This window comes from Heterocephalus glaber, unplaced genomic scaffold (genome assembly GCF_053883595.1).
Source record: "Heterocephalus glaber isolate CG9 unplaced genomic scaffold, H.glaber_assembly_v1.0 deba00000942, whole genome shotgun sequence".
NCBI lineage: Eukaryota > Metazoa > Chordata > Mammalia > Rodentia > Bathyergidae > Heterocephalus > Heterocephalus glaber.
Genome location: NW_028258174.1, coordinates 5321031 through 5347691, shown reverse-complemented (window position 1 = coordinate 5347691; position 26661 = coordinate 5321031). Strand labels below are relative to the sequence as shown.

General features: G+C 39.9%; 1 protein-coding gene and 1 long non-coding RNA gene across 2 annotated transcripts in view; both read right to left on the bottom strand.

The window, feature by feature from the left end:
- LOC147828715 (uncharacterized) overlaps positions 1–23917 on the bottom strand; it is a 35741-nt gene extending 11824 nt beyond the window's left edge. The window contains exons 1-2 of the long non-coding RNA XR_015450320.1: positions 4150–23917; positions 1331–1443 (exon numbers count right to left, since the gene is read on the bottom strand). This is a non-coding gene — a long non-coding RNA (uncharacterized LOC147828715). The remainder of the gene's footprint in view (positions 1–1330; positions 1444–4149) is intronic.
- The window catches only part of Slc16a10 (solute carrier family 16 member 10), a 153754-nt gene extending 129289 nt beyond the window's left edge, over positions 1–24465 (bottom strand). The window contains exon 1 of the mRNA XM_004873995.4: positions 23924–24465. Within this exon, the coding sequence (XP_004874052.1) occupies positions 23924–24248 (325 nt within the window). The 5' untranslated portion in view covers positions 24249–24465. The remainder of the gene's footprint in view (positions 1–23923) is intronic.
- Positions 24466–26661: the final 2196 nt, after the last annotated feature.

Here is a 26661-nt window from a genome sequence, read left to right as displayed (position 1 = left end):
GTGCCAAGCACTGTGCTGGACAGTACAGAAATAATTGTAAATAAGACAAACACAGCTCCTGCATGTGTGGACCTTCCATGTGTGAAAAAGAAGACAGCCATTAACAAATAATTACAACTAAACAGAAAACGAACACTACATTTTGTGCCTCACATAGAACCTGCTGAAGTTAAACTTACTACATACAGTAATGAATGCCTCAGTTTCAAAAACACAAATACTATACTCAGTAAAGGGCTGGAGTGTTAGCTCAGTGGCATAGCACTTGCCTAAGCATACACAAGGCCCTGGGTTTAATCCTGAGTACCACAAAAAAAGAAAAAAAAAAGTATTTTCCCTACTGTTCCACACATAGTCCCCAAAGTTACAGAAGGATCATGCCATAGTGCAGGAAGGAAAAGGTCGATGGAACTTGTTTCTGTTCACTTAGTATTAGACTTAGAAAAGCTGATAGGACCAGGGATTTTGCTCAGTGGTTCCCTCACCTGCCTCACAAGCACAAGGTCCTGAGTTCGATCCCTGGTGCCAAAAAAAAAGCTGATCAATTTTGACAGTTTTACTCACTCACTAACTTGCTTTCCAAAAAACAAAGGATATTTTCAGCTCAATAGAGTAATTATCCAAAGATTAGTGACTAATGATTAATTCATCCTCTTCAGTGACCAAAAATAACAGGGATTACACAGCCTTGACATTTTTCCATTACCCATTCTCAGTTGCCACCAGACACTCAAAGTCATCATGATGAATGAGAGGAAAAAGATAGATTAATTGGATTAAGTATTGCTTTTACCAGATTTTTTTTCTAAAAAGTAACAATCTTCCATTTTAGTGGCTCAATGTTTGTTTCCAAATCAGACACACACAAAAAACCTACCACATGTATGAAATTAATTGTAATAGCATAATATGACAAGTGAACATTATTACAGAAAATCATGTTTCGAAGTCAAATCCAATAACTTATATTGCTCTTTTATGATGCCTGACTTTTATTATTATCAAGTCTCTTTCTGTCTGATGTGCTGGCAAGAGATTTAAAAGACTGTAGAGCTTCTGTTTCTCAAACTCTTAAGACAAAAATGCTTCAGTTGGACTTCCCTTTTCCTCCCCTGCCCATAATCTTTAGTAATCAAATTCATGAGTCAGCAAACCACTACTTCAGTTCCTCCCAGGAAGCACAACAGCAGACAAGCGTGCTAAAATCACTGCCTTATGCCCTAATATTTGTTTTAATGTAGACCTTATAAATGGAGCAAAACAATGTTAAAAGACATAGTTACTGCAAGGGTAAGAATGTCTTCATCCACAAGAAAGGGCAGATACCCACCTCTTGCACAACTATCAATTCCTGCCCACTCCTTGCTTTTAGTGGCTCTTCCTCACTGCACTTTCAGCACCTTCAGCAGGTCTTCAATCACCAGAGCAATTCAGGATCTGAGTCTTGAAAGATTACAATCAAAACAGTCAACAAACACACCTGCTTACAGCCATGGTGACAACCTATCAATAACAATAGTGTTTGACATATTAGTAGTGTCTCCAAAAGTGCTTTGCTATTTTACTATCTTACCTGAGGCTTCCTGCTCACTGTGTGACAGGAAACTTAGGCTAAACCAGCCAGATATTGTCTCAATTAGGACTAGCACTCCATTCCCGAAGCTCTACAAGCTGATCCCTGTCAAATCTCAAATAGCTGAGTGTGCAAAAGCAAATGATAGTTCTTAAACTAGAATATTCCACCCTAGGCCTAGCCAACAGAAAATTTAATGTTACTCATGCTAGTTTTCTAGCAGCTTTCCTAGATGATTTTTTTAAAGAATAGAGCCTATAATTAAAAGAAGTGCCTGTTTTTATTATGAATTGCAAATCAAGTAGCTGGTTCAGTCACTAAATTCTGTGAAGGCTGATATGCAAGATAACATCATCTGCTTGTTGAACAGGTTTTTCACCACTGTCAATACTTTACATTTAAATTTCAAATATGAAAACTGATTGAAATAATTCTAAGCTATTCTCACAATCTTTCCTGCTAGAATACAAGACTTGCAGACTGGTTTAAATACATTACAATTGCAAAAGTCTAATAATTGCAAAAGTCTAAGAGGTTATATTGAGTTAAAGTGAAAAAAACAAGTGTTAAGACTACATTTTGGAAATACTTAAACCAATGTTAGTAAAAACATAATCCTGACTTTTGGAAAGATGAGAATCTGACTAGAGAAATGTTAAATGCTAAAAAGACAACTTTGATGGAAATAAAAGCTATGCAGGAATGTCTCAAGGTCTGCCCAGGCAAAATTTCCAGTTTTCTCTCATTATGTCATGTTTCCCTTGAGAATAGGGTCTTCCTACAGTTCTACCTCTGGCATCAGCTTCATTCTCAGGCTCCCAGGTTGCACTTCCAATTATCTGTTTGGCATTACCCCCTTAGGTTCTGCTGGCCTTATTACTCTACAGAGCTAAAACCTGAGCCAGCCTCACCCTGGCAACTTCACCTATTCATGCCCCAGGTCCTGTCAATGGCTCCATTCAGGATGTTCAACATAACTTAGACAGACCTGTACAAAATAACAAAGTAGGGCTCTCTGATCAAAAACTATTCAGACACATGTTCCAGACCCAGAAATTATCTCTGTTTCAGTGTTCTTCATCACTGTTCACACCACCTATCATCCGCTGGAATCCTCCTCAGTCTCTTCTCTGGAATTCCTCACAGCTATCCCATCATTCTTATTCCACTACTGTACCTCAAATCCCACCCAGCTTTCGGCCAGAAACTCAGTAATTAGCATCCCTACTGTTTCTGCACAAATCTTTAGAAACCCTAATCTCTTTCCATGGCCTGTCTATTAAATAATTTCCAAACTTGTTGACATTCAGATCTGCCAGTCCCCAGCTCCACCATTACCTTCTACAACTTTCTGCTAGGCATCCTGGACTGTAGCCAACCCAAAGTCATGATGCACACTAATAAAGCCCTGTATGAAGTATAAAGAACCACAGGCCAGAGATTTAGTTCAGTGGCTCTGCCGCCTGCCTCGCAAGCGCAAGGACCCAAGTTTGATCCCCGATACCAAAAAAATAAAAAAATTTAAAATTTAAAAAAATTTTTAAAAAGAACTGGGGTCTTGAAGCCAGAGACTTAAGTTTAAATCTAGCCCTACTATTTATGGACATCAGCAGCCCATCTAAAACATAGGGATCACTGCGGGGGTGGGGGGTGGGGATAAAATTTATTGATAAAAAATAAAATACAGGGGTCATAAGGGATACATCATACAATTACTGAACAGATAAAACAGGGTAACACAAAATACAAAGTAAAGCACAGTAGAAATACCCAATATTAGAACTGCCCCTATGCCCTTGCCCAGGCCTTGTACCATCACCTGGAATACACTCTGCTCAACAATCTACCGATCCTTTAAGGCTTGACTAACTCAAAAGCTACTTTGATACACTCAAGTGTCTCTGCTGATTGTACAATCTTTCACCTTTTACAAAAGCTTCCCTCATGAAGCCTTCCTTCATCAGTCAGATGTCACTTTGAGACAGGAAATGCACCTGATTCTCCCCTGTTGGGGGGGGGATCCAGTATCTGGGGACTGTCACACCCCTCCCTCTCACTTCCCTTAGCTACTCTTCACCACCCCTTTTCCCAGAATGAACAACTTGCCTCTTGCTTTAGTGTCCTCTGACCACCCGTGAGGTTGCCTGGCTGCTCTCTAGGCAGGAGGTACAGCTCGAGTGTCAGCCACGGTATCACTCTCCCACAGCAGATGCTGCTGCTACCTTTTTAAAGAAGGGTAAAGGGACACCCTAAGGTAGCTAAGATCAGGGAAGCATGGATCTGGGACCGTTTTTAACAATCCCAACCTCCCTAACTCCTAATAAACTGTGATAAACACATCTAGACCCTCTGAAAATTCCCTGGTTTCAACCCTGCCATTTATCATGGAGATGTGATAATGGTCAAATGGCTTACATTCCCCCACCCTTTCTTTGAATCCTGGCCATGACAGTTGCAGCTGCCCTAGACACCCCACCACCACCACTTGAACCAATCACAAGCTTGCATATGGACCCATAAGTAGGCCTGAATTGGACCAATCACAGGCCTGCAGCTGCTATATAAGCACCACTCACCTCCCTCTTTTCTGGTTAGTCTCCAAGGGCTCCCTTTGGTGTACTGACTTCCTTGTGCTGCCACACAGGTCCTGTTAAAATAAAGACTGCTCTGGTGGTCCTAAAAATCTGCTCATGATTTAATTCTTAGATACTGTGGGCTCACAAGGGCCTGTAAATCTACTCAGGGTTCTTTAGGGCAGTTACCCTACAGAGCTCCAGAAATCAGGAGCAACAAAGACAGTGTCCAGCACAAGCTCATATTGAATGGCAGTGGCAGAGACCAATAGCCAGCTGTGTCAACCAACAGCATCCAGTATTCTCTGGCATCATCCAGTGGCATCAGGGCCAAAAGAGCTGCATTTTGCCAATTCATGATTTCTATCTGAATCAAGTGCAAGAACCCTTGAATCATTAACAACAATTTTACGTTCCTCTCAAATCCTATATCTTGTTTGCATTGTGTTTAGCATTTATAGCATAGTGCTCTAGAATTATTCATGTACATATAATTTTGTCTCTCCTAACCTCTCTAGAACATAGAATTAGTCAAATTCATTTGTTTCTTGCAAGACTCTTAGTACCTAGTTTGTGTTCAACAAATGATTTCCATGTTCTTTTAAAGATAAATAAAAGCAAAAATAAAATTTAAAACACACACACACATATACCAAAAATAGTAAGTTAACTAAAGATATTTTCAACAGAAATAGCCTGGGTTCAGAAGAGGGTCAGGTAAAGTGACAACACTGAGGGAAACCAAGATATCTATGCTCTTGCAGACCTAAGCCTCTGCAAGACAAGATGTCACTTGGAAGGGGCATGAAGTCTTCACATCCAGGTCTCCAGATGGTAAATTCTTGTCCCCACGCTCAATCCTCCAAAGAGACCTCAATTAACACCTGGTCTGAGAGAGCAGAGGAAAGGGAACAAGGTGTGCTCTACCTGACAATGTGTATCAGGTGAGACTCAAAGGTTTTCCTAGCATTCTCCTCTATGGTAACAAAATTCTACTCTAATATATTCACTAGTACATGTCCTCTTGTATCTCCTGATCTTATTATATATCATTGCCAGCCCATTTGCTGCTAAAAGGCTCAAATCTGAGAAAGTCTTTGTAAATAGGGAAGGATGGAGGGGGTAAAGGGCAAGCAGAGGAATGGGGAAAAAAATAAGAACCAAGATACATCATGTAAAGGTACAAGATCCCAATGATGAACGTAACTGTATCGTATACCTAAAATGTATCAATAAACTAAATGGAAAAAAACCTGAGAAACCACATAGACTTACATGCAATAAAATATGATTTTAAACTAATTTTTAAAATACCACTGCCACTTATCAAATTAGCAAATATTAATAAAAACAAAACCTAACATTGGCAGGTCTCTCAGGGAACCAATTCACTGCTGGTGACACAATAAACTAGTTTCAGTTTTCTAAAGAATTATCTGACAATATGTAACAAGTGTTAAGAAGTTGTCCATACCTTTGAACCAATAAGTAATCTCACTTTGGGATGTATAACCCAAGGGAACAATCCAAAAGGATAAAAAACAATTTGTCCAAAAATGTATTCAGATAATGCTACTTTCACTACATAATCCTCCCTGCTACTCAAACAGCCAGCAAAGGAGGCCTGTTTAAATAACCTAGAATAGACCAATATGTAGAATCCCACACTTAATAGGTGCCCTAAGAAACAGAGAAAATGTACCTAAAAAAGTTTGTTGTGAAATAGAAAACAAAAGAAAATATTTACATATATATCTATAATTCCTTGTTCACAATCCTGAAATTCCAAATCAAAGGTTTTTTTAAGATGGTCTCAACATTCACTTGAAAACAAAATCTGTAAAAGAGTTACAGTTTAGTGTTCTATGCTATGTAGAAAAAAACTGTTTGGAAAGAGTGTATTCCTCCTAGAAGGCTTAAATGCTACATATCTGTAAGAGGGAGTAAAAAAGAGAAATAACTGCAGATAAACCAAATCCCTCTCCAAATAATTAGTTTCCAGACCAATAAAGTTGTACCTTTTACTTTTCTTTTTACTTATGCTTTAAAACATAACCATTTTTCATTCAGGAAACAACAAAATGTGGAAAAAATTGGTCTATTTGCCTTTGCTCCTCATACAAGTAGCCTGTGTACCAGAAGCACGTAAGAACTGCCAAAATAAAGATTTTAAATAAAAAAGTATTTACCAACACTGGATTTGATGTTTTATGTATAATTATACATAAAAACACAAATAAGAATCTATCACATGTTCTGTATCCGATGTATCCAATCTTTCTCCAGTTTTATCCTCTGTTAAAAACTTGAAAAAATTTGAAAGAGGAAAAAGGGAACTCTACAATAGAGAAATTTTATTCTGGCAGCATCAGGACTGATGAATCCTGTTGACAGTATAGACCCTGGATATGATAAGATGAAAATGGCTTTTACTTCTGTCATCCTTTCTAAACCCTGGAACTGGGGTTCCAGGGTTAATCATACAAAAAACACCAGGCAAATTCCAGGGAGGTCCATTCTACAAAACACCTGCCCAGTACTCCTCAAAGTGGCCCAAGTCATCAAAAAAAAAAAAAAAAAAAAACCTCGAATTGTCACAATGCAGAGAAGACATGGTGACTAAATGTAATGTGGAATCCTGGGTATTATCACAAAACAAAAGTTAAAAATTAAGGAAATTTGATATGTTGTATTGGTTCTTTAATTGTAATAAATGTACTACCAAAGTATGACGCTAATAACTGGATGGGGAATGCAAACTCTCTACTATCTTTTTCAATTTTTTTTTTTGCAAACCTAAAACTTTTGTAAACAATAAATACTATAAAAATTTTAAGGAGTGGAGAGGTAGCTCAGTGGTAGAGTGCTTGCCTAGCATTCATGAAGCACTGGGTTCAATCCCTAGCACCACAAAGCAAGACAAAACAAACAAAATTTCACAAGGTTCTATTGTGTAGCTCATGTGTTACCATATGATCTTACATTAAATATGTTTTGATCCAAAATCAAAATATGTCAAATAATCTTATCTTATTTAAAATCAGTTCTCCTCTACCAGCTCTAGGTTATTTAAAACTGAACATTTTTCTCTGAGCAGAAAGATACAAAATATAACACAACTAAAACGTCATAAAACTGTCATTTGTTCTTTCCTACAAAACAGCTTACTTTCAGGGCAAGTTTAGCATTACGGTTAACAATTTTAGTATTGGAAGTACTGCCATCAAACTTCATGTGTTACGTTATTAAATATGGATGATGGTAACTCTCTGACCTAAATCATCAATCTGCACTAAAACATCAATTAACTTTGTGGAATGTCCTTGCTTAAACAATCATCGATAAACATGAATCCTGTGGGATGCAATCATTTGAAATTGTAACATGAAGTCAAAACTAATGACAAGGATCATTAAGCAAGACGAAAAGGTTTTGACTATTAAAAATAGGGCCGGGGATTTAGCTCAGTGGTTCTGCCGCCTGCCAGGCAAGCGCAAGGGCCTGAGTTCAATCCCCCATACCAAAAAAAAAAAAAATAGTCACCAAGCCACATGCTTAGCATGAAGTATAAGCAAGGCCCTGGACTCGATTAGCCCAAAAAAGAGGCAAGACAGGGAGAAGAAGGCAGGGATGAAGAGAAGAAAGAAAAGAAAAAAGAGAAGAAGAAAAGAAAAAAATCACCAGACTCACTCCACAAGGCATTAAAACTTACCTACCAAGAAACATCAATTAATATCTCCATTTAATGAGTAATGGTTTTCTATTTTGGTTTTCTGAAATCTTCAGGACACTGTTAAAGCAATTTACACTTTTTAAAAAAAAAAACAGACACAAGGTGGCCAATTCACCTTTTCCTTACTTTTATCATTAATTTAACCAAAGACTTTCACTTAGATTGAACTAAGGCATACCTCAAATTTATTTTGTATCTATTTTTGGGATGCTGGGGCTCTAACTAGGGCCTCAAGAATTTGCATATGCTGGGCAAACACTCCTCTATTGAGTTGTACCTCCAGCCTGTTGAACTGAATTTTAAACTATACAATAACTGAATCGAAAGGGGAAGATTGAAGAAGGTAGCACAGTCCCCCTCACTAAGAGAAACATATCTACCTCCTTCATAAGTGCAAGGTCCTGAGTTCGACCTCTAGTTCCAAAAAAAAAAATTAAGAACTGGGGATTTAGCTCAGTGGTTCCGCCACCTGCTCACAAGTGCAAGGTTCCGAGTTCAATCCCCGGCAGCAAAAAAAAAAAAAAAAATCAAAGTAAAGCCTAACAAAATCTTGGCTGATAGATAAATACAGAAGCATGGCTTTATATTCTGAGTAGAGTGGACCATCAAGCTATGACTGGCCTGGCATATGAACAACTTGGGTTAATTAGGTTAATGGAAGATTCATCTATCTCTTGTTATCTATAGAGTGTACGCAGGTAAACATCCAAATCTCAGCTGTACTGACTTACAACCAACTTGAGTTACAACCAGCCCTGGGGAATGGATCGAATTCGTAAGTCAAGGATCCACTGTATTACAAATGGTCACCCACCACAAAGGTAAACTACACTTGGAGGCAAGTATCAAAATTTTCAAAGACCACAAGATTTTTGTTTCTCCAGAGAGGAAAATAAAGGGGGTTAGAAATACTGCTAAGGGCTGTTCCACCATTCCCAACCCAGAGGAAGGGGCTTCCGGGATGCTGTTCCACCACTCCCAGTGCAGAGGAAGGGGCTTCAGGGCCACCGTTCCACTGCCCCCAGCGCAGAGGAGGTGAGGCATGTGGGCACCAACAGCACACCACCACCACCACCACCCCATTTGAAAAGAGAAGATATGTAAACAAGTCTCAGAACCAGACTTCAAGATCACCTACAGCAACCCCAAAGGGAAACGAGATGGAACACTCTGATACTCAACCACCTGGACTCCCTGAAGTGGCAACAAAAGAAGATCTGGAAAAAATGAAATCAGAAATAATTTCTCAGATAATGGCAGAGATTGTACCCATACTGCAAGGCATGATTAATAAATCTAGAGAGAACACAGATAAAAAATAGAGGAGCTGAGGAACATGACGGAATCCCAAAATAGGAAACAAATGGAATTCATAAAACAGATGCAAACAGATTTCCAAGAGATTAAAAACTCCACTGAAAGTCTACAGAGCAGAATGAGCCAACGTGAGGACAAAATTTCAGATACAGAAAATAAGACAGCAATTACTGACCAGGAAAAGAAAAATTGCTTCAAAATTGTAAGGGACCATGAGAAATCAAACCAGCAGCTGCTAAATGATGCAAAGAACAATAACATAAGACTAACTGGAGTCAATGAAGAAACAGGAGAGAGTGCAGATGACATAAAAAAAGTCTTCACAGAAGTAATGGCAGAAAACTTCCCAAGCAGGAGAAAAGAACTTGATATACAGATAAGTGAGGCATATAGGACTCCAAATAGCCTTGATCAAAAAAAATCTACACATAGGCATATAATTGTTAAGATTCCAGAAATCCAACAGAAGAACAAAGTTCTACAAGCAGTTAGAGAAAAGAAACAAATCACATACAAAGGAAAAGCCATCAGAATCACAGCAGACTTCTCAAGGCAAACCCTCAAGGCAAGAAGATCTTGGAGTGACATATTCCAAGCTCTAAAGGAAAACAGCTTCCAACCCAGACTGATGTACCCTGCAAAACTATTTTTCAAAATTGATGGAGAAATAAGATAACTTTCATGACAAAAAGCACCTTAGAAACTTCATGAATACCAAACCAGCACTCCAAAATATTTTAGACAATATCCTAGGAAAAGACAATGAGGATCACAACCCCAGGAAGCACAGCAAAATGAATCCATCAGGCACAACAAGAAATTAAATAAAGGGGGAGAATCCAACAAAAAGAAAAAGTCATGACAATGATAAGTCAATATGTATCAGTTATAACCATCAATGTTAATGGTCTCAATTCACCAATCAAAAGAAATAGACTGGCAGAATGGGTCAGGAAGCAATATCCACCAATATGCTGCATACAAGAAACACAAGTCAAAAAGAAATTCATGGATTGAAAGTTAAAGGGTGGAAAACAATACTCCATGCAATGGGAACCCAAAAAAAAAGCATAAGTAGCTATCCTCTTTGCAGATTAAGTGGATTTCAAGCCAAAACTGATTAACAGAAACAAAGAAGGACACTCTATCCTTGTAAAGGGAACAATCCAATAGGAAGAGATGACAATTATAAATATCTATGCACCAAACACTAGTGTGCCCAACTATATAAAACAAATACTAACAGACAAGAAAAGTCATATATGCTCTAATACAATAGTAGTGGGGGACCTCAATATCCCACTGTCACAAATAGATAGATCAACTAGACTAAAAGTAAGTAATGAAATACTAGAACTCAATTGAACTCTTGAACAAATGAACTTAACAGAAGTTTAGAGTCTTCCACCCCACAAAATCAGAATACACATTCTTTTCAGATGCACACAGGTCGTTCCCCAAAATAGACCACATACTCACTCATAGAACATGTTTAAGAAAGTACAAAGGAATTGAAGTTATCCCCTGTATATTATCAGACCATAGTGCAATGAAATTGGAGATCCATAGCAAAAGAAACTGCAAAAATTACATAAACACATGGAAATTGAACAACACACTTCTGAATAACCAATGGGTCACAGAGGAAATTAAAGAAGAAATCAGACAGTTCCTTCAATTAAATGACAATGACAATACAACATATTGGAATCTATGGGACATAATGAAAGCAGTTCTATGAGGGAAATTCATAGCAGTGAATATGCATATTAGGAAAACAGAGCAAGCCCAATTAAACAACCTAATGCTGAACCTCAAGCTTCTAGAAAAAGAAGAGCAGGACAACCCCAAATCTCATACAAGGGAGGAAATTATAAAGATCAGAGCAGAAATCAATGCAATGCAGACTAAGAGAACGATACAAAAAAATCAATGAAGCCAAGAGTTGGTTCTTCGAAAGAATCAACAAAATTGACAAGCCCTTAGCCAACCTTATCAGAAAAAGGAAAGAAAAGGCCCAAATCCATGCAATTAGGAATGAAAAGGGTGAAATTCCAACAGACCCAGCAGAAATCCAGATGATCATCAATACCTACTTCCAGAACCTATACGCCAATAAGATGGACAACATAGAAGAAATGGACAGATTCCTAGATACATATGAATCACCAAAGTTGAACGAAGAAGACCTAAAAGTTCTGAACAACCCAATATCAACCAATGAAACTGAAAACATAATGAAAAAATTATCAACTAAGAAAAGACCGGGTCCTTATGGCTTCACTGCTGAATTCTACAAGACATTTAGAGAGGAACTGCTGCCACTACTGTTTAAAGTCTTCAATGAAATTGAAAGGAAGCAATACTCCCAAATTCATTCCTGGAAGCAAACATCACCTTGATCCCCAAAGCACAGAAAGACCCAACCGAAAAGGAGAACTACAGGCCAATCTCACTAATGAACATAGATGCAAAAATCCTTAATGAGATACTGGCAAATAGAATACAGAAGATCATCAAGAAGATCATAAAACCTGACCAAGAGGGATTCATCCCAGGGACGCAGGAATGGTTTAACATATGCAAATCAATAAATGTACTACACTATATCAATAGAGCCAAGGACAAAAACCATATGATTATCTCCATAGATGCAGAAAAAGCATTTGACAAAATCCAACACACATTTATGATAAAAACCCTACAAAAAATTGGAATAGATGGTCTCTACCTCAAACTGATAAAAGCCAACTATGAAAAACCAATAGCCAATATCCTACTAAATGGTCAAAAACTGAAATTCTTCACACTAAAATCAGGAACAAGACAAGGATGTCCACCATCACCACTCTTGTTCAATATAGTTCTGGAAACATTAGCCACAGCAATTAGATAAGAGAAAGAAATAAAAGGAATAAAGGTAGGAAATGAAGAAGTCAAATCATCATCATTTGCAGATGACATGAAACTGTATATAGAAGACCCCAAGAACTCCACCAAAAGTCTTCTAGACTTAATAACCAAATTCAGTCAAGTAGCTGGATACAAGGTCAACACACAAAAATCAATACCTTTCCACTACATGAACAATAGACTCACCAAGACAGAAATAGGGCAAACAATTCCTTTCACAATAGCATCCAAAAAGCTGAAATACCTAGGAATCAACCTAACAAAAGAAATCAAAGACCTCTTCTCTGAAAACTATAGCACTCTGAAAACAGAGATTGAAGATGATATCAGAAAATGGAAAGACATCCCCTGCTCCTGGGTAGGAAGGATCAATATAGTGAAAATAGCCATACTTCCAAAACTGCTATATAGATTCAATGCAATCCCAATTGAAATCCCAACAGCATAGTTCACGGACCTTGAGAAAACAATCCAAAAATGCATTTGGAACAAGGAGAGACCCAGGATAGCAAAATCAATTCTAGGCAACAGAGACATGGCAGGCGGTATCACAACCCACAACTTGAAACTATACTACAAAGCTACTGTGATAAAAACAGCATAGTACTGGCAAAGAAACAGACCTGAGGACAAGTGGAACAGATTAGGAGATGCAGAAACAACACCAGACACACTCAGCCATCTCATCTTCGATAAAGGAGCCAAACACCCTCACTGGAGGAAAGATAGCCTCTTTAATAAATGGTGCTGGAAAAATTGGTTTTTAACTTGCCAAAGATTAAAACTAGACCTATATCTCTCACCATGCATTAAACTAAAATCAAAATGGATTAAGGATCTAAATATTAAAATAGAAATGCTGAATCACCTGGAACAGAGGTTAGGTAGAAATCTTGAAGACATTGGTGTAGGAAAAGATTTTATGAACAAAACTTCAGTTCCCCGTGAACTAGCATAAGCAATCAACAAGTGGGATCTGTTCTTATTAAAAAGCTTCTGCACAGCAAGAGAAACCACCAGCAGTGTGAAGAGACAACCCACAAGGTGGGAAAAAAATCTTCACCTACTGTTCCTCAGACAAAGCTCTACTATCTCAAATCTATAAAGAACTTAAAAAAATAAGACCTCCCAAATTTAAAGACCCAATCCAAAAATGGGCATCTGAAATGAAGAGACATTTCTCAAAGAAGTAGAAATAGCAAATAAACATATGAAAACGTGTTCAACATCACTGGTCATTTGAGAGATGCAAATGAAAACAATGCTGAGATTCCACCTCATTCCAAAATGAATGGTTGCTATCATGAAATCAACCAATAACAAATGCTGGTGGGGCTGTGGGGAAAGAGGAACTCTGCTCCACTGCTGGTGGGAGTGCAGACTGGTGCAACCACTGTGGAAATCAGTATGGAGAGATCTCAAAGAACTAGGACTGGAAGTCCCATTTAGCCCAACTATGCCAAGCTATTCCCCTGCTGGGTATCTTCCTCAAAGAATTAAAAGAATCATACCACAGTGATATATGTGCACCCATATTCATAGCAGCACAATTTGTAATAGCTAAAACTTGGAAACAGCCCAAATGCCCATCAACTGGAGACTGGATCAAGAAAATGTGTTTTTTTTATAAAACGGAGTAGTGCTCAGCCATATAAAATGAGAAATTAGAGACATTTATAGCTAAATGGATGCACATTGAGGCGATATTCTGAAGTGAAATAAACAGGACACACATGTGTAAATACCGAATAGTTTCTCTAGTGTGAGAAACTGAAAGTGTAAATAAGGACTAAAAGGTATAATAGATAATGTGAAATAGGAAGAAAAGGGGCAAAGGGGAAGGGGAGAGGGTAGGGGAAAGGAAAGAAGGGAATGGAATTAATAGGAAAAAAAGGAAACAAAGTCTTTGTAAACAGGGAGATTTGGAGGGGTTGAAGGGAGGGCAGGGGAAGTGGGAAAAATAAGAACCAAGAGAGATTATGTAAAGGTGCAAATTTCCAATGATGAATGTCATTATATTGTATACCTAAAATGTACCAATAAAATAAAATAAAAAATTTTTAAAAAGAAATACTGCTTTGGTCCATATACATTGATTCAAAACAATAGCTCACATTTATCTCTGTAATTAAAAATTAGTGATATTGGGCATGGTGGCAAATGCCTGTCATGCCAGCACTGTTGGCTGAGGCAGAAGAATCCTAAATTTGAGCCCAGTCTGGGCCATTTAGCAACTTAGTGTCACCATGTCTGAAAATAAAAAATGAAAAAATGTGCTGGGGATGTAGCTCAGCGTGAAGATCTTGAGTTCAACCCCCAGTGCCACCAAAAAAGAAAAATAAGAGAAAGAAAAAAATAGTGAAATGAAGAAAAGATTTAACTTGGGAATAAAGCAAGTCATCTCCTCAGCACCTTATTTCTGGTTCCTGCACACAAGGTGAGGAATTATTTTTGCAGTCAATGAAGACACGTCAGCAAAGAAAGTATGGCCACACATATCTTTCACAGGGACATATGAGTGCACTGCTTTCCTCCATCATGGCAGCTCTGACTTGTGCTCTTCTGTGTGACAATTCTGTACAATTCCTGGGTGCGCAAGAGTTGTCATTCTGAATCTCTGCCAATGAAAACACCCAGAGTTTCTGCATGGTTGTCACCAGGCTGGGCAGGTGCTCAGAACTGCGGCAAGCTGACCATTTGAGTTATGCTTGGGGTTAGCAAGTTTTTCCTTTGAGGTTCATTTGTTTAATTTGAATATAATATCAGATTTCTAGTTTAGCTATAGTGACTCTAAATAGAATTCTTTTCCAAAAATGACTTCACAGGATTTCTGAGGACTTAGGTAGGAGACATCATCAAGATTCTAAAAGAACATACAAATAAAAATGCAGAAAACAGTTTTTAATTAACATATGCTTGTGATACATAATGAATACAATCATCACAGGGAACTGGTACATGTACACAGTGCATCTTAATCCTTTTTACTTCCCCTTCCATTCCATCCCAGGAAATAGTTTGGGGGTAGGGGTAGGATTCTACTTTCAAGACAACTGCTTTATAAGTACAAATGTTTTCTCAGCTAAAAAGATGCTCAAAAGTTCAAATTAGCAGCTATAAAACTGATAATTATAGGGTTGGGGATTTAGCTCAATGGTTCTGGCGCCTGCCTCGCAAGTGCAAGGTCCCGAGTTCGATCCCCGGTAACAAAAAAAAAGATATTGGTTACAAAACTAATAATCATGTAGCCCAACCATAACCTATACAAGTCACAACTTCCTTATCTATAAATTATACCAAAGGCCACTATTATAAACAATGGTAGGCACCTACAATCCCAGGTACTTGGGAGGCTGAAGCTGGGGGACTGCTTGAGTCTAGCAGTTCAGGACTTGCCTGGGCAATGGAGAAAACCCCAGGCAATAAATAAAGTAACGTGTATGAAAGCCCTTTCTTTATGGTAAAGGACTATGCAAATTATGACTTAAATAAATATAAATTTCTTTAAAATATTTTTCACCAAATGCTACATTAGAAGAGGTTGGAATTAAGTTCTATGTCTTCCACTTTAAGCTCAATACATAACTCGTTTAATTCCTTCTCAAAAGAAACTTCAAAATGCAGCAAACCCCTTCAACAAAATGTAACAAGTTTCATAAAATTACTGTTATGTCCCAGGTTCTGACATAAGGAATAAAATGGTCAACCATTTCATTGGAATCCTACAAGACCTCATGATTACACTGAGGAGACGGGTAGTACCCATAACAGTACAGAAAGAAAAGGCAGTGAAACAGATCTGGGCCAGTACAAGACCTTCAGATTGGCTAGAGCAGAGCATGCAAGAGGGGAGCAGCACAAAGCAAGAGTAGAAGGTCAGGCAAGGGCCAGAGCTTGAAGGCCTTTAACTATGGTAAAGAGTTTGACATTTTCCTAAAACTAATGAGTGCTACTTGATGGCATTCAAACAAAAAATGATAACAGTCCAGAAATTTTGAAAAATTATTCAAAACCAAGCACAGTAGCATCCATCTATAATCCCAGCACTTGGAAAGCTGAGGCAGGAGGATCCTAAGTTTGAGGCTTACCTGGGCAACTTAATGAGACCCTGTCTCAAAATAAATTTTTAAAAGGACTAGGAACGTAGCTAAGTGCAAAGGCCCAGGGTTCAATCCCCAGTACTGCATGCATGCATACACACACACACAGAGAGAAAGAAAGAAAAAGAAAAAAATCATTCAAGTACATAACTGAGGACAAGTAGACCCATTAAGAAGTTACGGCAATAATTGTGGCCCAAAGTGATAAAAGCATGAACCAAGACACACCAGTAAAGGAAAAGGACTGACTGATGGAGCATTAAGGAAGTAAATACAAAAGGACTTTGATTTAACAAAATAAGTAATAAAGGGGAAGAAATAAGAAATAAAGATGAATTTCAAGTTTCTGACTTAAGCAACCAGAGGCATTACGCACTGAGAAAATTCAAAGGAGGAATATGTAGTTGGGCTGTTGTTTTTGGTTGATGGGGAAGGTTGCAGGAGTGGCTAAAAAGTAGGTACACTTTAGTTGAGTATGATATACATGAGTACCCAAATGTAACTATCCAAAAAGTATAATTAGGGGGACTTGAACACAATAGATTTGGAAATAACAGCCCCAAAATAGTGGCTAGAGTCACAATTCTTATTAAATACCACAGGGTGGCAGGAAAAGTGAAGGAATTACATGACCAGGGACTAAAGTCTCCAGGAACTGCAACACGGATTCAACCAGGACTCAGGTAAAGACAGAAAATCACTTCAGGAACCCAATACACAATTTATCTAAACTGTAACTCAAAACCTCTCCTAAAATAATTTTGCTACGCTTTCAGTTTTGTTTGATGTGGTTCTTCTGGCAGTTTACTTATAAAACTCCATGATAAAGCACCACAGGAAAACTCATTACACTGCTCACACTGTTCATTATTCAGTCTTGCTCTGAACCCAGAAACATTCTGGAAATGGAATGTAGTGCTCATACTATACTCATTTCTTTACTATTCTCAACTCTATTGACCAACTTGAACAAGCAGTTTAGATGAGTTTATTGCCATACGAAAGTTCCCTTAGCTTTTCCACCTCTCTTCCAATGCAAACAATCAGGTATTTTTCTTATACTAAAAGATAAAAGAACATGAGCCAGGTTACTCATTTACTGTAACCAGCTCAACAAAGATTGTTACTAAAAACCTTCCTAAGGTATCAAAATGGTTAGTTACAGAAGCAGCCTTCCCCACCAAACCAAAAGGCAAAACACAGCAGGTTTAACCTCCAACTTCCACAGCCAGAACTTCTCACAGTTAATTGTAACACCAAATTGCATTCTATAATACTTGGGCTTAGAAAACTATACTCCAAATTAGAGTTCAGAAACAGTCTCAGAAGCAAAATTTCTCTTAGCTCTCCTCCCTCCTGTCTATTGCCCTCACTTTCCCCCACAGCAAACTATAACTAGAATCCCTCTTCCCAGGGTAGGGTATAGAAACCAAAGCCCTTTTCCCCAAAGCCAGTCATAAAACCTAAAAATATTACTCTAATCATCCCCCCATACACACACTCTGTGTAAGAGCTAACTACAAAGAAATCCTCTGACCTATCTTGTTTGATCCCTAAGTGTCCGTCCCTACACCCAAGAAAAAGACTACAGCTGAGGAGCCAAGAAGAATCTGGACAGGTCTTGATGGGTTCTGTTCCCCCTCCTCAGTCTATTACTAGTAGATGAGATCCTCTTTGTCCAATCTTTGGATCTTCGATCTGAAGGTTCCCATGTGACATAAAACTAGGATCAAATAACTTTGTTATGGTTTTTCTCCTGTTAATCTATTGCCAGTTCATTTCAGCAGTGTTTAATGATCTACACTTTCTGAGGGAAAGAGTGAACTTCTCTGTAGTAGGCAGCAATATAATCGTAAATGTGAAAACATGGAAGGAAAGCAAACTTTCAGGAGGCACTAACTGACTTGAAGTTTGAGAGAGGCTGGTGAGATACACTCAGAACTGCTGCAAAATACATTCATCCCTAAACCCTACCAAAAATCCTACTTCACAGCTGGGTGTGGTGGTGCACACCTGTAATCCCGGCACTCTGGGAGGCTGAGGAAAGAGGAATCCAAATTTAAGCCCAGCCTGAGATTTTAATAACTTAGCAAATCCCTATCTCAAAAAATAAAGGCCTGGAGATGTATGGAGTTCTATGCAAAGGCCCTGATTCAAATCCCCAGTAATGCCAATAAAAGAGGGAGAGGAGGAAGAGGAAGGGGAGAGGAGAGAGGAGATAGAGAGTCTTAATTCATGACTGTCACTGTAATCTGCCACCATACAGGGAAGATTGTAGCCAAACAGTGTCCCTTTCAGGACCTTTTTGATAGTCAACTTTTCTTTTAAATTTAATATCTTGATTTATACTTTAAATATGCAAGGGAGAATTGTAGTGTGCACTGTTTCCCATGCTTAACCACAGACCTCTACTTTCAAGAAAGGCTATTTCAAGATCCCAATGATGAATGTAACTGTATTGTATACCTAAAATGTAGCAATAAACTTAATTTTTAAAAAAAGATTATGATGCAAAAATAAATAAATAAATGCCTAAATGAAATTAAAAAAGAAAGAAAGGCTATTTCAGAGCGCATTTTGGGAATTACTGAAAGAAGCAACGCTCTTAACCAAGCCTTTGGACCATGAAGACATGATAATTTCTTTAAAGGTATCATTAACTGCCCTAAGTACTGATTCTAAAAACATACCTGTTTGAAACTGGCATTTTTAAAAAATCAAATGTACCATTAAAATATTTGTCTTTTAAATAACGCATGTTCTCCCCAATATGTGGAATCTAAAGAAAGATGACAAGAAAGTAGAAGGGAGACTATAATTAGACAAGAGGAAGAAATAAGGGGGAGGAGTAGGAAAGTAAGCACAGGTAACTGGGGGGATGGACATGATCAAAATATATGCAATGAACTCCCCCAAAGTATGTGAAACTAGAGGGGAAAGCTGAGCAAGGGCATAAGGAGGGAGTGAAAATGATCAAAGTATGTTATGTGCATGTACAAATCTGCCAAAATGAAACCAAATCCTCTGTATAACCAGTTTAAAAAGAAAAAAATTGTCTTTCTCCAAGGAAGAAAGTACATGAGTACAAAGAGATTAATGATCTAGCAAAATCTCAGCGTGCCATGGCACTGTATCAAGAAGATAAAAGAGTCAGGTATGATACTGTACACCTGTAATCCCAGCACTCTGGAGGCCGAGGCAGGAAGGTTACCAAGAGTTTGACGCCAGTCTGCGCTGTATGGCAAATTCAAAGCCACCCTGAACTACATAGTGAGATCCTGTTCCAAAAACACCAAGAAGCTCCTCTGGGGGAAGCTCCTGCAGGGAAGCACTGCCCTGCTATGGATCAAGCCAAAGGAGCACAGTTCTTCAAAGGAAGCCCTAGACATTTGCTTAAATACCATGTTTGCTTCAAGAATATTTCTCTGCATAAGTCTCCAGACTTCAAAACTATTTCAATGAGACATTAATAATTGGCAATTATTTCTTGGCTACAAAGGAACAGGACCCTAATTTTTCAGGCTTTTTTTCTAACCCTAGAATGCCTAGTATAATATTCAAACAATCACTAAACAAAAACATTTTTAAAAATCAGATTTTGAAAATGTTACTTAGCCAGCACAATATGATCAACAGTTAAAAACCCAGCTCCTGGAGTCAACCAGGAGCACTGAAATCTGGTTTCTTTGCTTACTTCAACTCTGAATTTGCACATCTGAAAAGAAGGATACTACTTCAGCCAATCTCATGGGGTTGTAAAGTTTAAATAGAAATGCATAGAAAGTGCTTAGCTATAGGAAGTGCTGAAGAAATGTGCACAATCATTTGGCAACCTACATTCCGATTTTACTACCGCCTCCCTGTGTACTCCTGTGCTAATCAATTACTATAAATAAGCTACTGAAAACAAGGAGACAGAACTAACTGCCCTCTAAAGCCAGGTCATGAATACAAAATATACCAAAACTTTGAAAAATAAAAACCTTAAACAAGTTCCAGACAATCTGTGTTGTACCTGAAGCTTGCATATATTTGATCATGGATGACCCAGCATTAGATATCAAAATTTTTAAAAACACAAACAAATTTCAAAGCAGGTTGGGGATAGGGGTGTAGCTCAAAGTAGAACACTTGCCTAGCATGCACAAGGCCATGGTTCACTGCAAAAAAAAAAAAGCATGTATGCATGAATACTTCAGTGCCTGTTGTAGGTGATGGAATGGATAAAATGTGTGTGTGTGTATGTGTGTATAAAGTGGGGGGGACAGAACGATCTCAATGATAATTTATTTAAAGACCATATTAAGGGCCGGGGATTTAGCTCAGTGGTCTCACCTCCTGCTGCGCAAGCGCAAGGACCTGAGTTCAATCCCCTGTACCAAAAAAATAAAAAATAAAAAGACTATGACGCTTTGTAGGAAACAAAGAGTACCCAGAATACAAGCTAGTTTGGGCAAACAAAGATCTTCATACATTTAACTGGAATACCTATACAACTGTCTTTATGATACACATCCACAAACATGACTAGAAGAGTTGTCAAGGAATGAATTGAGTAAAGGGAGAAAAATATTCATCAAAACTGAAAACAAAGAGTGCAAGAGTTCCATTCCTTTGTCTCACTGACTTAGTTAGGATCTGAAACACCTTCCAAAGCCTCACATGTTAAAAACGTGGTTCCCAGCTTGGTGCTATTTGAGATGGTGGAACCTTTAAGAGATGGCGCCTAGAAGGAAGTCTTAGATTATTGGGCTCATGCCCTCAAGAGGGATCACGGGATCCCTTCCACGATCTATCTTTCAGACCAGGGCATGAAGTTGTACACATACCACTGTCATGATGTACCACCACAGGCCCAAAAGCAACAGGGTCAACCAACCGTTGTCAGAAACCCCCAAAACTGAGAGGCAAAATAAACTTTTAGTCTTTATTCACTGATTATCTCAGATATTTGTTCCATTTACAGAAAGCAGCTTACTGCCAGGCATGGTGGTGCATACCTATAATCCCACCACTCAGGAGGGTAGGCAGGAGAATCACTGTAAGTTCGAGGCCAGCCTGGACTACATAGTGAGAACCTGACTCAAAAAAACAAACACAAAAAAGAAAAAGAGAAAGAGAGGGGCAGGCTTACACACTCACCTTCAGCCACCCAATACTAGGATATTACAGCCAACTGGAACAACACAGATGGGTAGTGAGTGGGTAGACTTTCATACTACAAAATTCTGATCTCTGGCAAAGCTATGGTGTCTCTGTGTATGTGTCTGTGTTTCTGTTTCTCTCTTTCTCTGTCTCTCTGTCCCCCGCCCCCTTTCTCAAAGGAAGACCTAGGGCCAGGAGTATATGCCTATAATCTTACCTTCTCAGAAGGTTAAGGTAGGAAGATTACAAGTTCAAGTCCAGCGTGTTAAACTTAGTGAGATCCTGTTTCAAAATGAAGCCAGGAGTGGTGGTACACGCCTCTAGTCCCAGCACTCAAGGGGCTGAGGCAGGAGGATCACCACAAGTTCAAGGCCAACCTGAACTACCTAGCAAGACCCTGTCTCAAAAAAAAAGAAAAAAAAATATGAAAAGGTCTGGGGATGATAGCTCAGTGGTAGTGTGTTCCTAGGTTCAAACCCTAGTACCACACAAAAATTATTTAATTTAAAAAAAAGAAGGAAAAAATTCCCAAACCAATGGGATATATTTACATGAGTTTGTAAAAGCAATGATAAATAAAACAGTTGTTTTGATCATATTAAAAATCTGAGACCCCAGGTGGGCTTGATGCTGCATGCCTATAATACCATGTAATCCCAGCACCCAGAAGGCTAAGGCAGAGGAACTACTGTGAGTTCAAGTTCAGCCTAGGCTACATAGTGAGTTCAAGGCCAGTCTGAACTACACAGTGAGACCCTTTCTCAAAAAACAACAAAACAAAACAAAAAACATCTGTGACCCCCCAGATTAGAATAGGCTAAATGATGAGAAATGATAAGAAATTAGTCTTAAAAGGTTAACTCTGGGCTGGGGATGTCAGTCCCTGGAACCAGCAAGAAAAAAGTTAACCATCAGTTTTGCCTACTTGAGCTTCCTCCCAGATACCCAATACTTACACAGAGAACTTTTGTGTACTACTGTATATACATATCTATCCTACTGAAATTTACAAGGGTTGCCATCCTTTAAAAGGACATGTAACTACTTTTTGGGGGGTACCAGGGATCGAACTCAGGACCTTGCACTTGCAAGGCAGGCGGCAGCACCACTGAGCTAGACCCCAGGCCTATAACTACATTTTAAACACTTCTGTATCTAATTATACCTGCCCAACACAGCAGCTTCAAGAACACATACATAAAGAATATGGGCTGGGAATTTAGCTCAGTGGTTCTGACGCCTGCCTCCCAAGCGTAAGGTTCCGAGTTCGATCCCTGGTACCCAAAAAAAAAAAAAAAAGAATAGAAATTCTGGGTTAAATATGGTACTTTATTCACATGCACAAGGAGTCAATGTACAAGACCATTCATTGCAGCATTACTCATAAGTCTGGGAGCAATCTAAGTGCATACTAAAGGAATGATGCAAAAAGTACAATATTTTCATATAATAAAATCACATTACATTAAAATAAAAAGAATTTGAGCTACCAGCTCAAATTGAGGTATTATATGGATAAGTCCCAAACGATGCAAAATAAAGTAGGTTGCAGAATGATACAAATAGTATAATTCTACTGAATTTATAAGGTTTTTAAACCATCAACATTACCTTTGCCTTAGAATTTTTTATTACAGTCTCGTTTATTTCTTGTATGCACACTAAAGAATTAAGAAATATTTGCTCTAAAAATAAATAGAGAATTAAAAGTTTTAAAAGATTATTAATCCTATAAAGTTCTCTAAACAGCTGCAAGGAAGACTTAGTAATGGAAATCACTTAGCCCTTGAAGTCAGGTGATGTCTGTTCTATCTATCTCCATTCTGCTACTCACCGAGACACTTTATTTCACTAAGCTTCAGTTTTCTCTCCCAAATGGAGCTGGCAACACCTGCTTTGCAGGATGGGATGAAATAATTCATGTAAAAGTGTTATACACAGGTCCTAAGGCTTTTTTCCTCCTAATCAGTCAAGGCAAGTAACAGCATTTTCTAAAGGGGGAAAATGCTGAGTCTGCGCCTTTTGCATGTACTTTACTGCAAGGTAGAAAATGTCAGAGAACACAACAGGCAGGTGCAACCTGTAACCTTCCTCTTCCCAGTCACCATGCCTGATTCAGCTGCCTCCTATGCTTCTATATTTAGCCGAGGAGGTGGGGGAGGGACGACTCTCCAACGGCTCCCCTCGTCACTCTGTGACCTTGGGATATTTTTTTATCTCGCCAAACTCCAGCGCGGTCCCCCATCATACACGACACCCTTCTGCAGCCCAGCGGACACATGGACCATCCAACCCTCGCGGTCACGAAAGAGACTATCAATGCAATGGTGTAGGAAGGTTGTTTTCCAACCTTAGAGGAAAGTTCTGTGGACTCTTTGCGCCCATTCTGCTGAGAGAAAAGAAGGAAGCCCTGGGCAAGTAAGTTCTGCGACTTATTTCCATACACACACCGCGCCTATGTCAGGACCCCACGCCAAGTCTGGCACACCTGGCCCCAGGGCGGCAGGCCGGGCGCGCGCTGACAGACCCACGGCTCGTGCCTTGGGCGCCGGATGCGGTCGGGCCTCACCTGTCTTGAAGACCATCTTGTCATCGTCCTTGGACCCGAAAGTCTCGAGCATGGACACGAAGAGCACCCCGCAGGCGTTCTGGATGCCGAACACCGACCCGTTGCACCACATAGCCGCCAGCATCACTAGCCAGCCCCAGCCGCCCTCGGGGGGATTCCGGGGTTCTGACCCCAACAGCTCCACCTCCACCTTCTCGGGAGCCGCCTCGGGGTCGTCCGAGGGCCCTGGGCCAGGCAGCGCAGCGTCCCCCATGGGCGCAGGGCCGGGCGGCGGCGCCTCGTTACTCCCCGGCGCGGCGGCGGGCTGCTCCTGGGAGGGCACCATGGCCCGGCAGCCCCTCGGGTGCAAAGCGCGCGCTTCTTCCCTGCCGGCGGGCTGTGGAGAGGCGAGAGCGCGCGCGCAGGCAGGGGAGGCCGAGGCGAGGGCGGCGGAGCGCCTGACAGGAGAGCGGCGCACAGGCGGCGGCGCGCGAGCGCCTCGGGGGCTCAGAGGGCAGGCCTCACGGTCCGCACGAGCGCCCTCGACCGAGGCGCCTGCAGTGTAGCTTCTTAAAGGCGCCCCACAGCGGGCCAGCTGAGGGCGTGGCTGGCGACGGGATGTGCCCCCGGATTCCGCAGGTGATTGGGCGTCGGAAAGCGGAGGCGGGGCGACTCAGTGCCCCTGGAGCCAGCGGCAGGCGGTGTGCGCTCCTGCGGTGCCACCCGCCTACAGCTAACCCCAGGGGGCTCACAGAGGTGTGCGCCACCCCGCCCCACAGTTTGAACAGAAGGGGCGTCTCCTCCGGGGGTGTACTGGGTGGCTCAGCAGCGGTGGGTCTTTATCCTGAACTGCTGACAGCGTCACGACCAAAGTTAATATTGTCTCTTGGGTTTGTGTTTGGTTTTTGGCGTTCGCCTCTTTGCACTAATTATGAGATACGTTATGCCACCTACCTACTTAAAAAGGAAATAGAATTACTTCAGTTCCTGCATTCGTATACAATCTGAATACTTGGCAACTGCAGATGAGCGTTTTGGAACAGACTGCAGCGCTAAAGTTTTCAACAAACATTTTTGACAGACATCTAGAAAACATTGCTTTTCAACTATGCACAGCTGTCCTCATTTTAAACTAACTAAAACCTATCTTCTGTCTCCCTGAAACATAGAGCGCCAATGTAGGTAAATGAGGACACCTCTTAATTTCTCAGTTCTTCAGATTCTTCACTCTAGCCAGAATCAAAATATTCAGGTTACTTCTGTACTCATCACTGTAGTGGAAGACACAGACGACAGTGACTGGTCACATTTCTGCCTCTCTTGGCTCAAAGACCAGTGAGCAAAAAACAATTCTGGATATAGTAGGAGGCTCAGATACATGCCCAAGAGAAAAACGTAGACTGGAACCATTAAATTTTCTCCAGAACACTAAAAAAAAGAGGTTCTACAGCAAATAGGTAGTCCTGAAGCTGAGCCCTGAATCGTGCATAGGACTTCATGAGCAAAGATAAGCAAAACCAGTCCAACAAGAGAAGATTACATAAACCAAGAGAAAGGTGTGCCAGACAGATGAGAAACAGTGCAAGTGCAAAATGTGTTTGGAGACAAAGTTGAATAGTGCTATAGTTTGGTTCCGGAATGTCCCCTAAAGGCTTGGGGACAGCCCACTAGCCCACCAGCCCAGGGCATTTGTGGGAGGTGGTGGAGCCTTAAAGTGAGGAATGATAGGAGATCTTAGGTCACTAGGAGCACAGCCTTGAAGGAGACTGAGGAACCTTGACCTCTGCCTTTATCTCTTTCATTTCTGGCCATGTAGTGAACTGGCTTCCCCTACCGTATACTCACTATGATTTACTGCCCTTGCCACAGGTCCAAAAGCAATGAGATTAGCCTACCATGAACTGAAACCTCATGAGCCAAAATAAACCTTTCCTCTTTTTCAATTGATTATCTCAGGCATTTGTTATAGCAATGGAAAGCACCAAGGTAAATAGTAAACTAAGGAATAGTCACACACGTGCAATAAATAAACATGCAAGGATGTTATCCCAGTATTGTTGGAAATAAAGAAAAAGAAAGCAACGTGTACACCAGTAGAGGCTTGATTAAACATATACTATATAACCTCTAAAAGTTATGATGTTCACCTCTATTGACATTGAAATTTGTTCACAACATATTATTGGACAAAGAAAGCACATCAAACATACATGTAACCCAAATATAAAATAAATACCAAGGAAGGGCCAGGGATTTAGCTCAGTGGTGCCACACCTGCCTCACAAGCGCAAGGTCCTGAGTTCAATCCCTGGTACTGGAAAAAAAAATACCAAGGAGACAATACTGATATAAGTAAATGACTAAGTAAATAGAGGAGCAGGTAGCCAAATCTTTTCTGCAGAAGAATTCTCAATAATGTGTGCAGATGTTCTACTCTCTGGGTCCTTTACCTCCTAGAGTCTAAGAGGTAAAATACAATGCTGCTTGAGAGGCAGAGGTAGGAGTATTACAGGTTCAAAGCCAGCATGGGCAATTTAGCAAGACCCTGTCTCAAAATAAAAAATAAAAAGATATGGGAATGTAACTCAGTGACAAAATGTTTGCCTAGGTCCTGGGTTCAATCCCAGCTACAGAAAAAGGAGTGTGAGGGGCAGTAATTAGACAAATCCCAATTGAGAGACATTCTGCAAAATACCTCACAAGTATTCCTCAATAATGTCAAAGTCATCACAAACAAGGAAAGTCTGAGAAACTGTCAA